At 42.0% G+C, this 13,369-nt stretch overlaps 2 protein-coding genes across 7 annotated transcripts in view; one reads left to right on the top strand and one right to left on the bottom strand.

Moving 5' to 3' along the window:
• TAMM41 (TAM41 mitochondrial translocator assembly and maintenance homolog) overlaps nucleotides 1–13,369 on the top strand; it is a 50,299-nt gene that overhangs the window by 22,552 nt on the left and 14,378 nt on the right. For 4 of the 6 annotated variants that reach the window (XM_079122312.1, XM_079122316.1, XM_079122315.1 and 1 more), the window contains one exon: nucleotides 7,590–7,735. In XM_079122312.1, the coding sequence (XP_078978438.1) occupies nucleotides 7,590–7,735 (146 nt within the window). Of the gene's footprint in view, nucleotides 1–7,589; nucleotides 7,747–12,834; nucleotides 12,938–13,369 lie in introns of all 6 variants that reach the window. The other 2 variants (XM_079122313.1, XM_079122314.1) reach the window with 2 other exon arrangements.
• LOC306650550 (tubulin-folding cofactor B-like) lies at nucleotides 4,881–5,831 on the bottom strand. Its single transcript, XM_079122585.1, has one exon. The coding sequence runs from the start codon at nucleotides 5,783–5,785 to the stop codon at nucleotides 5,051–5,053; it is 735 nt and encodes a 244-aa protein (XP_078978711.1). The 5' UTR covers nucleotides 5,786–5,831; the 3' UTR covers nucleotides 4,881–5,050.

Here is a 13,369-nt window from a genome sequence, read left to right on the forward strand (position 1 = left end):
AGCTGGAACCTCTGTGACCACTTGACTGTGTGGTCACTTGATTATTTCTGAAAATGCAGCATTTCCAAAGGACATGAATCATGAACAACGTCCAACTCTCCTGGGTGACTTACTGTGTCAGGGGTTGTCTTAGTGCTTTGCATGTGTCAACTTATTCATTCCCTCCAACAGATAAGCTGGTTCCTATCATGGCTCCCCTTTCACATTTGAGGGTGCCGTAGCTTGTGTAAGTGCCAAGCTGTGATTTGAACTCAGAGGGTCTGATCCCAGAACCCTGCTATTAACCACTCACTGTCTGATGGGGGTGCTGGTTCACACCTGGGCAGTTTTCCCTCATGGTTCTACCGGCTCACCTCCCACCAGGGCACCCATAGGCCTGCCTCCTGGCTTATCTGAAGTCTTGCCTGCCCACCTCTGCCACCCCAATATTGCCTATTGTTTTTCCCTGCTTTTCTTTTTTCTCCTCAGCATTTTCCACAATCTAACACAAATTTTTATTTATTGGTTAGTTTGTCTTTGGGAGGAAAGGAATTTTTGTCTTTTATTGTTGTTTTGGGGGTTGGGGGAGATTGGTGCTGAGGATTGAACCCAGGGCCTCCATTTTATACCTCTCTAAAGTAGAAAGAAGAAAAATTATTCAGATTTATATAACTAAGTACTTCAGCAGTTTATTTCTTATCTCATTCTCTTCTACATGTGACTTAGTGCAGTATAATATCTTTCCTACAACTATGGAGATATTTCTGAGGATGCCTTTTGAGTAGTACTTTTTTAGGCTGGCTCTTAGAAAAACTGCCTTAGGTTTTTTATTTATTTATTTGGTTTATCAGCAGTACTGGAAATTGAACCCAGGGTGTTCTACCTCTGAGCTTATATTCCCAGCCCTTGCTTTATTTTTTATTTTGAGACAGAGTCTCACTAAGTTGCCCAGGCTGGAATCAAACTTAGCATTCTCCTGCCTCAGCCTCCCAAGTAGCTCGGCTGAAAGGAGTGTGTCATTTCATCTGGCTTGGCTTACTCATTTTTGTTATAATAAATATTATTTTGTTCAATTGCAAAAGAATGTAGTTAGATCCCTAATTCACACTATACACAAAATTTACTCAAAATGGATCATGGATATAAGAGTTAAATGTAAAAGATAAATCTATAAAAAGCTTAAAAGAGTGACTTTAAGTTAGAAAACTTATTTCTCAGATATATGCCAAAATGTATACCAAAAGCAGAAACAAAACTTTTGTGCTGCAAATCATATCATCAGGAAAGTAAAAAGCAACTAACAAAGTGGAAGAAAATGTTTATAAATCATATATCTGACAAGGAACTACTATCAAAATATATAAAGAATTCTTAGAATTACAATAAAAACAACCCAAGTTAAAAACAGGCGGAGGATTTGAATAGACATTTTTGTCAAACAGAATATGCACATGGCCACTAAGCACATAAAAAGATGCTCAACATTATTAGTATTAGGGAAATGCTAGTCAAAGCCACAGACACCACTTCAGAACCACTAAGATAGCTGTGTTATCAGGACAGACGTGCCAAGCCTGGTGGTACGCACCTGTAATTCCAGCAACTGGGGAGGCTAAGGCAGGAGGATCACAAATTCTCAGCAACTTAGTGATACCCTGTCTCAAAATAAAAAATTAAAAGGACTGAAGATGTAACTCCATGGTAGAATGCTTGTATGGCATGTTTGAGGCCCTGGGTTCAGTCCCTAGTACTACAATAAGAAAACATCTTGTTTGGACTACAGTCCTTGGAAGTACCACATAAAATCCTGCACTGAATTATGTGTCATTTGCTGCCTGAGGTAGGGCCTAGACTATTGTTATCTCCAGTGGTAGCACAGCTTGTGGGGCTTGGTAGCCACCCAGATAGTCAGTGAACTGAAATGACAGCAGTATTGTAACTAATTTAAAAAGGAGAAAGTTAGCCAATAAGATAATAAAGTTATCTTAAACATAGGACTTCCTCTGTCCTCTATCCTCTGCCTATACTGTTTGTTTCTTTTTTGGTTTTGGTACTGGGGATTGAACCCAGGACCCAGGGTCTCTTTATCAGTGAGCTATATCTCCAACCCTTTTTATTTTGTATTTTGAGATGGTGTCTCACAAAGGTACCCAAGCTGGCCATGAACTGAACTTGCAATCCCCCTGTCTGAGCCTCCCAAGTTGCTGGGTTATAGGTGTGCACCACTGTGCCCATTTGCCCATCCTGTGCACAAATCATACCATCAGCAGTATCTACTTTCCTACTTGACAAAACATTCTCTGATACATTAGTTCTGTAAATCTGAAAGTAACTGTGAGGTTGTGAGATTAGTAGGATTGTAAAGCCATTTTACAGAGAAGGAAACTGACTCAGAAAAGCTGACTCAAATCACCCTGGGACATTGCCAGGCTTGGAAGAGTCTTTCCACGGTACTGTGCACCCACCTCCCACCCTCATGTTTATAATTAGATCCCTGACTGCTGGGTGCATGCCTGGATCACAGAGCTATAGATGGTTTACAAGCTTCTGAGCTTGTCTCATGTCAAATCCAAAGAGAAATTATTCTTTTGGTTGCCCCATTGCATTATTCTGGCAGTTCTCTGGGTAGAACAGTCAAGAATTAAAAATAGCAGTAGATAAAAAATAAAAGTTAACAGTTTTTCTCAGTCTGTTGCAAATAGATCTCCAAAGGTAAGAAAAACTGATTCTTATGATCAGATGCTGGTTCACATTGTGCCTATGATTTTATTCACTTTGTTCTGAAGAAATGAATAATCAATCCATTTGCATATGGGCCCCTGTGACTGGGCTTGAGGTTCTGCTATGCAGCAGTTGGAGAAACTCAATTTAGCAGACATTTATCCATGTGCCTTCTCTGCCAGGCAATGCATAAGGAGCTGGGGGGTCCAGAGCTGAATGAGCCCTTCTTTGTTCTCAAAGTCCAAGGTGTTCTCTAGGTCTTTTAGTCATGGCACGCAGTTGTTCTCTAGGGAGAGGATTCAGATTCATTTGCTTTTACATTTTGGTCAATCAAATACAATCATCTCAGAAAATTACTGTGTAAACTATAAGAAATTTTTTGTGGAAATTTTTTGTATAGAAAGACAAAGATTGACATGAATATTTAGGGCTCAGCAGTGGTGCAAACTGATCTTTCATTTCAGGGCCAGCCCTGTGAAATTTCACCCTTTCAAAGATTAATAGAAGTTTTCAATGAAAGCATAAGGGTTTGCATGTTTGGAAGTTAACCCAGCTGCAGCTCCATTCACATTCATCATCACACCTATATGTCCTATGAATTTAAAAATAATACAAGTAATACATCAACATTATAGAAGTGAGGAAAATCACAGAGTAAAATAGTTGCCTAAAATGTCACTACCCTGATACTGAGAGTCACTTGAACTTTGGGCACTTTATCTATGTACCTGAATCTCCTCATCTGTAAAACTGGAATGAGAGATACTTCATGAGGCTTTTCTAGGGCTAAGAAATAGCAAATGTAAAGCACATATACACAGAACCCACAGTAAATGTGTATTTTATCAGAGAAAAAATAACTTCTTTTGTGTGTATGGTGCTGAGGATAGACCCAGGGCCTTGTGCATTCTAGATAGGCACTCTTCCATTGAGCTTCCCTGCAACTCCTGATTTTTATATGATCCCTTTGTCTTGTTTCCCATGTGTGTTTTTTTTTTTTTTTTTTTTACAGTTTTTTGTTGTAATTCTGTATCCTCGTTTCATATTGCATATTGTTATACAGCCATTTTCTTTGTTGCATTATATGTGATTTTTAATGGTGGTACACTGTTGCTCCGTGTTAGGATCACAGCTTATTCATTCCCCTATTGTGCCTTTGGGTTGCTTCCAGTATAAATAACACTTCAATGAATAGGGTTCTTGTTATCGTTCTTGTGGTGCTGGAGAGCAAACCCAGTGTCTTACCCATGTCAGACAAGCACTCTACCACTGAGCTATGTCCTGTCCTAAGCCCATTTTTGATATGTAGTGTGTTAACCTACTTCCAGGGAAGTCATAGTCAAGTCACTTCATCTCTGTGGCAGTTGCCTTGTCTACTAACTGGAGAAGGAAAAATCTCTCTTGAGAGGAGAGCTGTGTGGGCAAAATGGGGCAGCACAACAAAGCCCAGGGAGCAGAGCCTGGTATATACCAGATGCTCAGTAAACATTACCTCTTAATATCTGGTTTCGGTTTATTTCTTTAGGCTTGCTTGCCAGTGATGAGGTTTCTTGATTTGCTGCTTTCCGAGGATTTTGGCAGTTTATAATGGCAACAGTAATAGGTGAAAGGACCAGTTTCTCAGCACCCTCATTGGCAGTGATCCTTGGTTTTAACAATATAACTCTCTTTCCCTTTAAAATAGGGCAGCAGCAGGTATACAGCACTCACCTAGCAGGTGTGAGGCCCTGGTTTTGATTCCCAGAACCATAATCAATCTATCAAATTGGAATGAAACATCAAATTCATCAAATTTGGGCAGCGTGTTATGATGGGGTCTCTTCTGCTCACTCATCTGGACAGTCAGTGCCTATGCCAAGGTTGAGTTCCTCAGGATGTTTAGAATTCTGTTTTCCTGAAACCTGCAGTCCCCAACTGCATTCTACCAATTTATTGTGTAAGTTGGACCTTTGAAACTTAAAAACCTAGAGTATTTTATTTCTTACTGAAGTGCATCCTCTCTGGATAAATTATAAAGAAGAGAGGTTTATTTGAGGTCACACTTCTGGTTCAAGGCCAAAGGACCACACCTGTTGGTGACCTTGCTGGCAGAGTCCCACACAGTACAGGCCATCACACAGTGATCGGGAACATGTGTACATCTGTCTTCTGCTCTTTCTTCTTTTTTTTTTTTTTTTTTTTCCTGGGTTTCTGATGCATTTAATGTACAAATCTCTAAAATCAATGGGAGGGAAAAAGGTGAATAAAATTAAAATGAGGTCAGGAGCAGAGGGCCAGGGGCACACACATAGGGAGGGGCAATGAGTGGCTGAGATAGGAACTGGAACAGGGAGATGCCCTTCCCTGGATGTCACATCTCGTCCAACCCATAGTCTTCCTCCGGGAAATCCCCCACTGTCACAACTGATGGCTTGAGGAAGGCTCCGTACTTGGGCTGGCATTCGAAGTACCGTTTTCCATTCACACTGCCATCGTTTTTCCCTAGTGGCTCATCATAGCGAACACCAATCCAGTAGCCGGGCTTGATATCTGTGAGTCCTACATACATGACAGTGCCCCGGCGACAGGCCTGTCCAGGTGCCCGCACCTCACAGCGGCTGCCCATAGAAATGGTGCTGGCTTGGGCCTTCTCCTCGGTGAGGCGCTGGTTGGTCTCGGCTTCTTGCTGTGCTCGCTCCTCTTCACTGTATCGGCCTAGCTTGCTGCACTTCAGAAAGGAGCGAACTGTGTCTTGCCTCTGGTCATAGGCTTCTTGTGAGAACTCGAATTTTTCCACTTTGGACACGTCCTCATACTCTCCAAGGCGGGCACCACTGTGGTCAATGACGTGGATGCGGCAGCCATCGTCTACAGGATAGGAGCCCAGCAGTGCATCCTCCTGATCCAACTTGCTGTAGAATTTGTCATCAACTCCATAGAGCTCCAGTTCCATGCACGAAGCAGGACTGCCCACCACCAGCTCCAGTTTACACTTGAACTCTGCGATGGTGAGACTCCGGCTGTACCGCTTCTCAGAGCGGAAGCTGTTGAGGGAGCTGCTGATGAAAACAGTCACTGTGGGCGCTGATATCCCCGCCACCTCCATTTCGCCGCGCCCTGCAGTGACCCGCAGCCCCGTTCAGCTGTCTCATACCGGCTCCGCCGCCGCTGCTTCTGGGATATCAGCCCCCTGCTCTTTCTTCTTATAAGCCACCAGTGTTCAATCATGGGGCCTCCACCCTAATGACATTATCTAATCATAATTAATCTCCCAAAGGCCCCACCTCTAAGCCTCAGAGTCCGATTAAGTTTTTACCCTTTTAATACCTCCCCAAAAAAGATTAAACCCCAGCATGAGTTTCAGAGGGGACAAATCATATTCAAACCATTGGCAGACCTCTTTATATTTTTACTTTTCCCCAAATAAGCCAGCAGTTTGCTCTAGGAAAATCACTGTGGCAGGCAGTGGCCTCTGATTTCTTCCTCCATCCAGAGAAAAGAAATTGGCAAAGGTAACCAGTATGCCCTGGTTTTCCCAGTTAATACTCGTCCTGCTGTAAGTGTCTGTAGTGCTCTCTTCATCCTCTAAAATGACCTAGTTTGGATGAGAAATTATACCATCCTCCTAGTCCCAGGGGTTTCTCAGCAGCTGGGGCATCTGTCTATACTTGCCACCTCCCTGGCACTTTCCTGTCTGTCCAAGAAATGTTTCAGGCATATTTTTCTCACCATGCTTATTTAACCTGGGAGTGTCCAGCTTCTTTCTTTCTCTCTCTCTCTCTCTCTCTCTCTCTCTCTCTCTCTCTCTCTCTCTCTCTCTCTCTCTTTCTCCCTCTTTCTCCTCTTTCTCCCCTTTCTCCCCCCCCCCCCCCACTTTGTGTGTGTGTGCATGTGTGTGTTCTGGGGATTGAACCCAGGGACCTCACACTTGCTAAGCACGTGCTACCGCTGAGCTACATTCCAACTCCTACCAGCTTTTTCTGAATTCACATTCACCCACTGGGCATTCACTCAAACATTCCCATTTTATCACTCTTTTTTCCTCCATGTCTTACTGATGATTGTCATTGGTAGAGGCAGGCAATTTTCATTTTGTTTCAAACGTTTCTCTTTGTTATTTATGTCTCAGCTCAGTTCATGCCACAAGCAAATATAACATCCCTCATTTTTCACCACTTGTAGTTATTCAGATTCTATCTGCTTTTAATTTCATCTTAAATGGAAACCTCTTCATACCGGGATTTTTAAGACTCACTGCTCTTGCCCTCATCAAATGCATTCATTAATTACATTCATACAGCATCGCAGAAGCCCTCATGCAAACAAATCAACAATGAGTGAGCAATGGCAGGGACAAATCTTAAGTGCTAATATACAGCTTCTGCCTCCATGAATGGCCACAGGCAGAGTGTTCTTTATAAGATAAAGGATTATAAGTACAGAATCTTCTGCATTCGAAAAACAAACTAGCTTCTCACTGATGATTACCTTGTTTACTTAGGTAACTATATTTTCACTAGTCAATAGGGCTTTGTGATTTTTTTTTTCTTTTCTTTTTTTTGGGGGGGGCTTTGTGATTTGAGAGGCTCTCTCCCACCCCTCCCTACCACAAGTGCCTTCCTTGGATAACATATTTGCTGTTTTAAAAACTTTAAAATATGTATTTTTAGTTGTAGATGTACACAATACCTTTATTTCATTTATGTATTTTTATGTGGTGCTGAAGATCGAACCCAATGCCCTACATGTGCCAGGCAAGTGCTTTGCCTCTGAGCTACAGCCCCAGCCCAGTGTTTCCTGTCTTAAGGAAGAAAAGTGGATGAGGGATCCAGCCAAGTCCATGTGGGGGCTATAGTTCCTAGATGCTCATGGGGATTCTAAATGGGAGTTTATTTTTCTGTTTTAACTAGGTGACTTTCGGATGGTGATTGGAGAGGATAAGACAAAAGTGTTGAATATTGTACAGCCCAACATGGCGCACTTCCGCGAGCTGTATAGCAGCATTCTACAGGAGAATCCCCAAGTGGTGTATAAAACCCAGCAAGGCAGACTGGAGGTAAACTGTAGGTGGGAAATAACTTCCATCATTCCTAAGGCAAGAGCTATTTGTGGTACTGGGGATTGAACTGAAAAGACAATTTGAAGAAATAGGAATTATTTGTGGTACTGGAAATTTAACCCAGGGGTGCTCTACCACTGAGCTATATCCAGTAGCCCTTTTTTATTTTTTATTTTGAGACAGGGTCTCCTTAAGTTCCCCAGACTGGCCTTGAACTTGTGATGCTCCTGCCTCAGCCCCCTGAGTTGCTGGGATTATAGGTGCACATCACTGCACCTGCAGGAATTCTTAAAGTAAGAAAAGAGCAGATAATGTGAAATGCCAGAACACCCAATGCTCAGATTTTGTCATGTTTGCTTTAGGTTAAAGTTTTTTGGTTTTCATTTTTTTCATTTTTACTTTTGTCAAAGTAATATCTGCACATGGTTTAAAAGCCAAGTGGTATCTTGAGGTTTATAACAAAAAATAGCAGTTCACTTCTCTGCCCTTCCCTGCTTTCTCTGACTGCCTCAGCTCTACAACTGATTCCTGTGATATTTACCACCACATTCTAAATAGCATGATATGACTTCTTTCTTGATTACTGTCAGTTTTATACTTTATTTTTGCCATCCTACTATGAAGATGAGGATTCTTTTTCCTCTGACACTACTCCCACCAACACACACACACTTTGTCTCTCTCACTCACTTTCCACTCTTACCTCACCTCCTTATGCTCCACGTATAGTTATTGTATAATTATTGATAAAGTTAGTATTCAGTATTTACTTCATTATGACCCCCCCCAACCCCCATTCTGGGAATGGAACTCAAAATGTTGCACATTCTAGGCAAGTGTCCTACCTCTGAGCTCCACCCCCAGAGCTATGACAGCTTCATTTTTATTGCTGAGGTATAGTACTATGAAATTTCCTTTCCTGCACAACTTGTTTCTCCTGGAGTCAATAACCGTCTCCTCCCCCCATCCCCCCTTGCTAGGCTTATTTGGTAGAGTGCTTGTGTTTTCCTAGCGTGGGCAAGGCCCTGAGTTCTATCCCCACCACAGGAAAACAAAAATTCCTCAAACTCTCAGAGATCTGTAAAGCTCATCTGCTTATAGACAAATACATTGAATATTTTCTTTTTTCTCTTTTTTTCCCCCTTGGGGACATTCTTCTTTGAGGTCCTTGTCCTGTCCGTTCCTGAGAATTTCCTTTGCCTGTTTTCTAGATCTTGTATCTTCCTCCTTTATGATTTACATTTAATTTTGGTGAAGTATGTCTGTTTGTACCTTTTTCATATAGATTTAAGTGAAGCAAGTTTTTGAGCTCAGATACCTCTGATAAATTGGCTAGATATCAAATTCTAGGGTAGAAATAATTTTCCCTCAGAATTTTAAGTCATAGTTCCATTTCTTCTAACTTTCAGTATTGCATTAAAATATTCAGTGACATTCAGATTGCCTGTCCTTTGGATATGACCCCTTTTATCTATGACAGTATTTAGAATTTTTTCCTTTTTTGCACACTTTTTTTTTTCTGTTGTCGTTGTTACTTGTTTGTTTTGGTACTGGGGATTTAACCCAGGGGCATTTAACCACTGAGCCAAATCCTCACCCCTTTTTATTTTTATTTTGAGACAGGGTCCTACTAAGTTGCTTAGGGCCTTGCTTAGTTGCTAAGGCTAGCCTTGAGCTTGAGATCCTCCTGCCTCAACCTCCCAAGTCACTGGGATTACAGGTGTGTGCCCCGACACCTGCCCAGTATTCTTAACTTTTGTGATGATTTACCTTTATTTTTTTATATGTCTCTTTTAAATTTATTATTTTAGCACTTGGTGAGCCTTTTCTATGTGGAAAATTGTGAACTTCAGTTTTAGGAAATTTTTTTCTATTAAATAATTTCCTCATATCCATTTTCTTAGTTTATACTTTTGGGAATGCCGGTTACTGCTCAATCTCCTGCTTTGGGTTTTTTTTTTTTTTTTTTTTTGTCTTGTTTTGTTTTGTTTTTCACTTTCCTGTTTCTTTAGGGTTTTCTGTTCAGCTTTCTGGAAGAATTTTTGAAGATTGATCACTTAACTCTTCTATTGAATTTTCAGATCGCCTTGAATACTCTTTTTTTTATAATTTTAATTATAAAATTATAAATTTTATAATTTTGAAGTTTTTTCTTGCTTCCTTCATTTGTCTCTTTTCCTTAGTTCCTTTGATTCACTCATCTGTTGTGTTAGAGGTCTTCCTCAAACATCTGGATGCTTCTCCTGGCCTGTTTTTAAAAAGTGAAGCACTAAAATGCAGACTGAGAGTTCTTTGTGACAGATAGGGTATACCAACTGATGGGCTTCATATAGAATTAGGTAGCAAGGAATTGGCTATTTTATTGTAGGACCCTAAATGTCAGTATCTGTAGAATTTCTCCAGAGAGGTATCTTCTCTCAGTCTAGAGAACAATAAAGGGTTATATTTCTGACTGCCAACTTTTCTAGAAACTGAGCAAAAAAAGAAAAAATTGGAATTTCCCTAAGTACGAAGCTAGACTTACCCAAACTCCCTGTGGTCTGCAAAAGCCTACATGATCTAATTTTTAGCTGATTTCTTTTCCTAAGGAAACTTAACAAGAATAAGATTAGGGTATTGAGCTCTCATATACAGATCAACATCTGTTCCTGAGGCTGCAACTAATACTCATCTTCTCCCTCTTTTTCTACCCATTCCAAATTCCCTTCACTCTCACCTAACTTCTCCTTATCTAGATGAGGTGTCTTAGGCCCACACCTGCAAAGAATATGAGACCCTCATCACCATTCCCATCTCTTGGCTCCTCTTATGATCAGAACTGGTCAAGGGGTACTAAGAGATCTGTATCTGCAACCCTACCTCCTACTGAACTGGGTTAGTTGCTCCTGTTGATATGTAGGAGACTCATTTCCTAGACTTTAAGCATGGAATTCTAAAGTGATGGGTGGCTGTCCTAGTTAAAGTGTAATGAGATACTTGCTATGTCTTGGGAGAAGCCATCCTCTTCTGGGAACTGGGACCTTTAAACCCACAGATCTAGAGAGTTGTGAGGTGAGACATAGCTGGTTCCCAGGTGGTCACTGGAGGTGATGCTAAGCAGGGTCACTTCTTCTACCCTTGGTTCCCAGACCTTTGTCTCTGCCAGTTGGAAATGGTACTATGCAGTGGTCATTAATTTAGGACGTCTACTACATAGGCATAGGGTATCATTGCCAAGCTGGTGCCTCAGCTGTACCTTCATGGCTGTCATAGACCTTTTCAGTGTGGCCCATTGACATTTTAAACCAGATAATTGTTTGTTGTGTGGGGCAAAAATTGTCCCCCTTTGAGAACCACTGCTCCACTGGGCTGGCAGTTGTGATACAGTGTGTGGTAGTTCAGTGGAGCCATGGTCCTGAGCCCACTGCTGTCCCTCCACTCCTCCTTTGCTCTAAAATGACCCTATGAGTTCTGTCACATGGTACACCAAGTTGATGAATCCATCGTTCTCTGATCCTCATATAGTGGTACTGGCTAGGTTCTGTGGGCAGGAAAGGCAAAACTATCATCCTCTCATCTCTGTTGATAAGTGGGTCTGAGCATTATTCTCTATTCTGCCTGAGAACCTAAGGAGGCCCAGCCCATCACTGTGCTTCTTTCTTAAAGGTGGGAGACATGAGATGCCATAAGTTAGCCTTTACTCTGGAAAGGATGTCCCAGCATTTAGGGATCAAGACTGACTTGACCCTGCCAGGCAAGGCAGGAGGATAGTGAGTTCAAAGCAATTTAGCGAGGCCCTATCTCTAAATAAAATACAAAAAGTGCTGGGGATGTGGATCTGTGGTTAAGTGCCCATGGGTTCAATCCCTGGTACAGGAAGGAAGGGAGGAAGAAAAGAAGGGGGGAGAGAGGGAGTGAGGGGAAGGAGGGGGAGGGGAAGGGAAAAGAAAGAGATAGAAAGAAAAAGAAAAGAAAAAGATTTCCTTATAGCTCACCAGGTAACACATTATATCATTGATCTAGTTCAACATGATGATATACTAAATGTCCAAATAAACTGTTTTCCTCTAAATGTAACAGGGGATGTTCTAGCTGTGAGGTGAACCATAAGGTATACTCTTTTCTGTCCCATAATTGAGATGATTCTGATCCTCTGACCTAATTAAGATGGAAAAGAGTGCATTCATTCACTATGTCTGTGGTCTCAAATGCATACCTGTAGTTTTATTGATTTGCTTTTAGAAGATTTACCACATCTGGCACAGCAGATGCTGTTGGGGTTCCTATTTCCTTGAGTTTGTAGCACAGTCTGCAAAACCTATCAGGGTCTATTTGGTTTTGTAAGGGCCATACTTAATGGGGACATGATGGGGTCCATCAACGCTTGTGTTTGTCAGGATTCTCCAGAGAAACAGAACCAACTGTGTGTGTGTGTGTGTGTGTGTGTGTGTGTGTGTGTGTGTGTGTGTGTGTGTGAAGAGACAGGGGTTGGGGGAGAGGGAGAGAGGGAGAGAGAGAGATTGATTTTAAGAAATTAGCTCATGAGTTGTGGGATCTGGCAAGTTCTATTTGTCATTACTAGGGATTGAACCCAGGGATGCTCTGCCACAGAACTACATCCCCAACCCTTTTTATTTTATTCTGAGGCAGGGTCTCATGACATTCCTGAGAGCTGGCCTCAGCCTCTCAAGTCATCAGGATTATAGTCATGTGTCACCGTGCCTGGTGGAGTCTGGCAAGTTCTAAGTTTTGGGGTATCAGGCTGGAGACTCAGGGAGGGGTCAGCATTGCAGCCTTGAGTCTAGAGACAGAATTCCTGGGAGAGGGAGAGACCTTGGCCTTTTCTCTTAAGTCCTTTATATGATTAGATGAGGCCTACCCATAATCACAGAGGATAATCAACTGTACTCAAAGTTGACTGATTTAAATGTTGATTGCATCTTAAAAATACCTTCCACTCAACATCTAGTCTGGTATAGAACTAAGCAGCTGAGCACTATCGCCCAACCCAAGGACACCCAAAATTAGCCACCATATCCTTGAGGCATGCAGCTGGTACTAATCACTGCCATCTCTCCCAGGGTACTGTTTTATTTTTTCTTTACTCTTTTGGCCAGGGGAGAGAATGTCAACTTCAGAGTCTTCCACTTAGTCTTCTGCATTGTGGCAGCTCCAGAATTCCATCTTGGAGTCTGTTTGCTGGGACCACCCCTGGCACCAGTTGAGTAAGGTCAAGATTGGGCAGATTTGCTTAAAAAGGCCTCTGATTCTGTGGTGGTGCTTGGGAGACAGAGGGGCCCTCAGAGTTGTCCAACATGGCTCAGAGTCTAGCCTTTGTACTCTGGCATTGTCCAGTTGTTGGATACAAGCAACTCCCTTTGGCAGGAGATGGTTCTAAGGACTCCAAGAGACGGGGTCAGCTGACTTTCCCAGTACCTTGGTCCTCCTCAGATCTGAGTGGTGTACCACAGCTTCCGCTATCATAGAACTCTGTCTGCTTTTTTTAAAATATGAGTTTTATTGATGCATTTTTCATGTAACATAAAATCGAACCCAGAGGCACTGTACCACTGAACCACACCCACAACCCTTTTTAAATTTTTTAATTTTGAGACAGGGTCTCAATAAGTTGCCCAGGCTGTTCTTGAACTT

The sequence above is a fragment of the Sciurus vulgaris genome (assembly GCF_902686455.1).
Source record: "Sciurus vulgaris genome assembly, chromosome: 19".
Taxonomy (NCBI): Eukaryota; Metazoa; Chordata; class Mammalia; order Rodentia; family Sciuridae; genus Sciurus; species Sciurus vulgaris.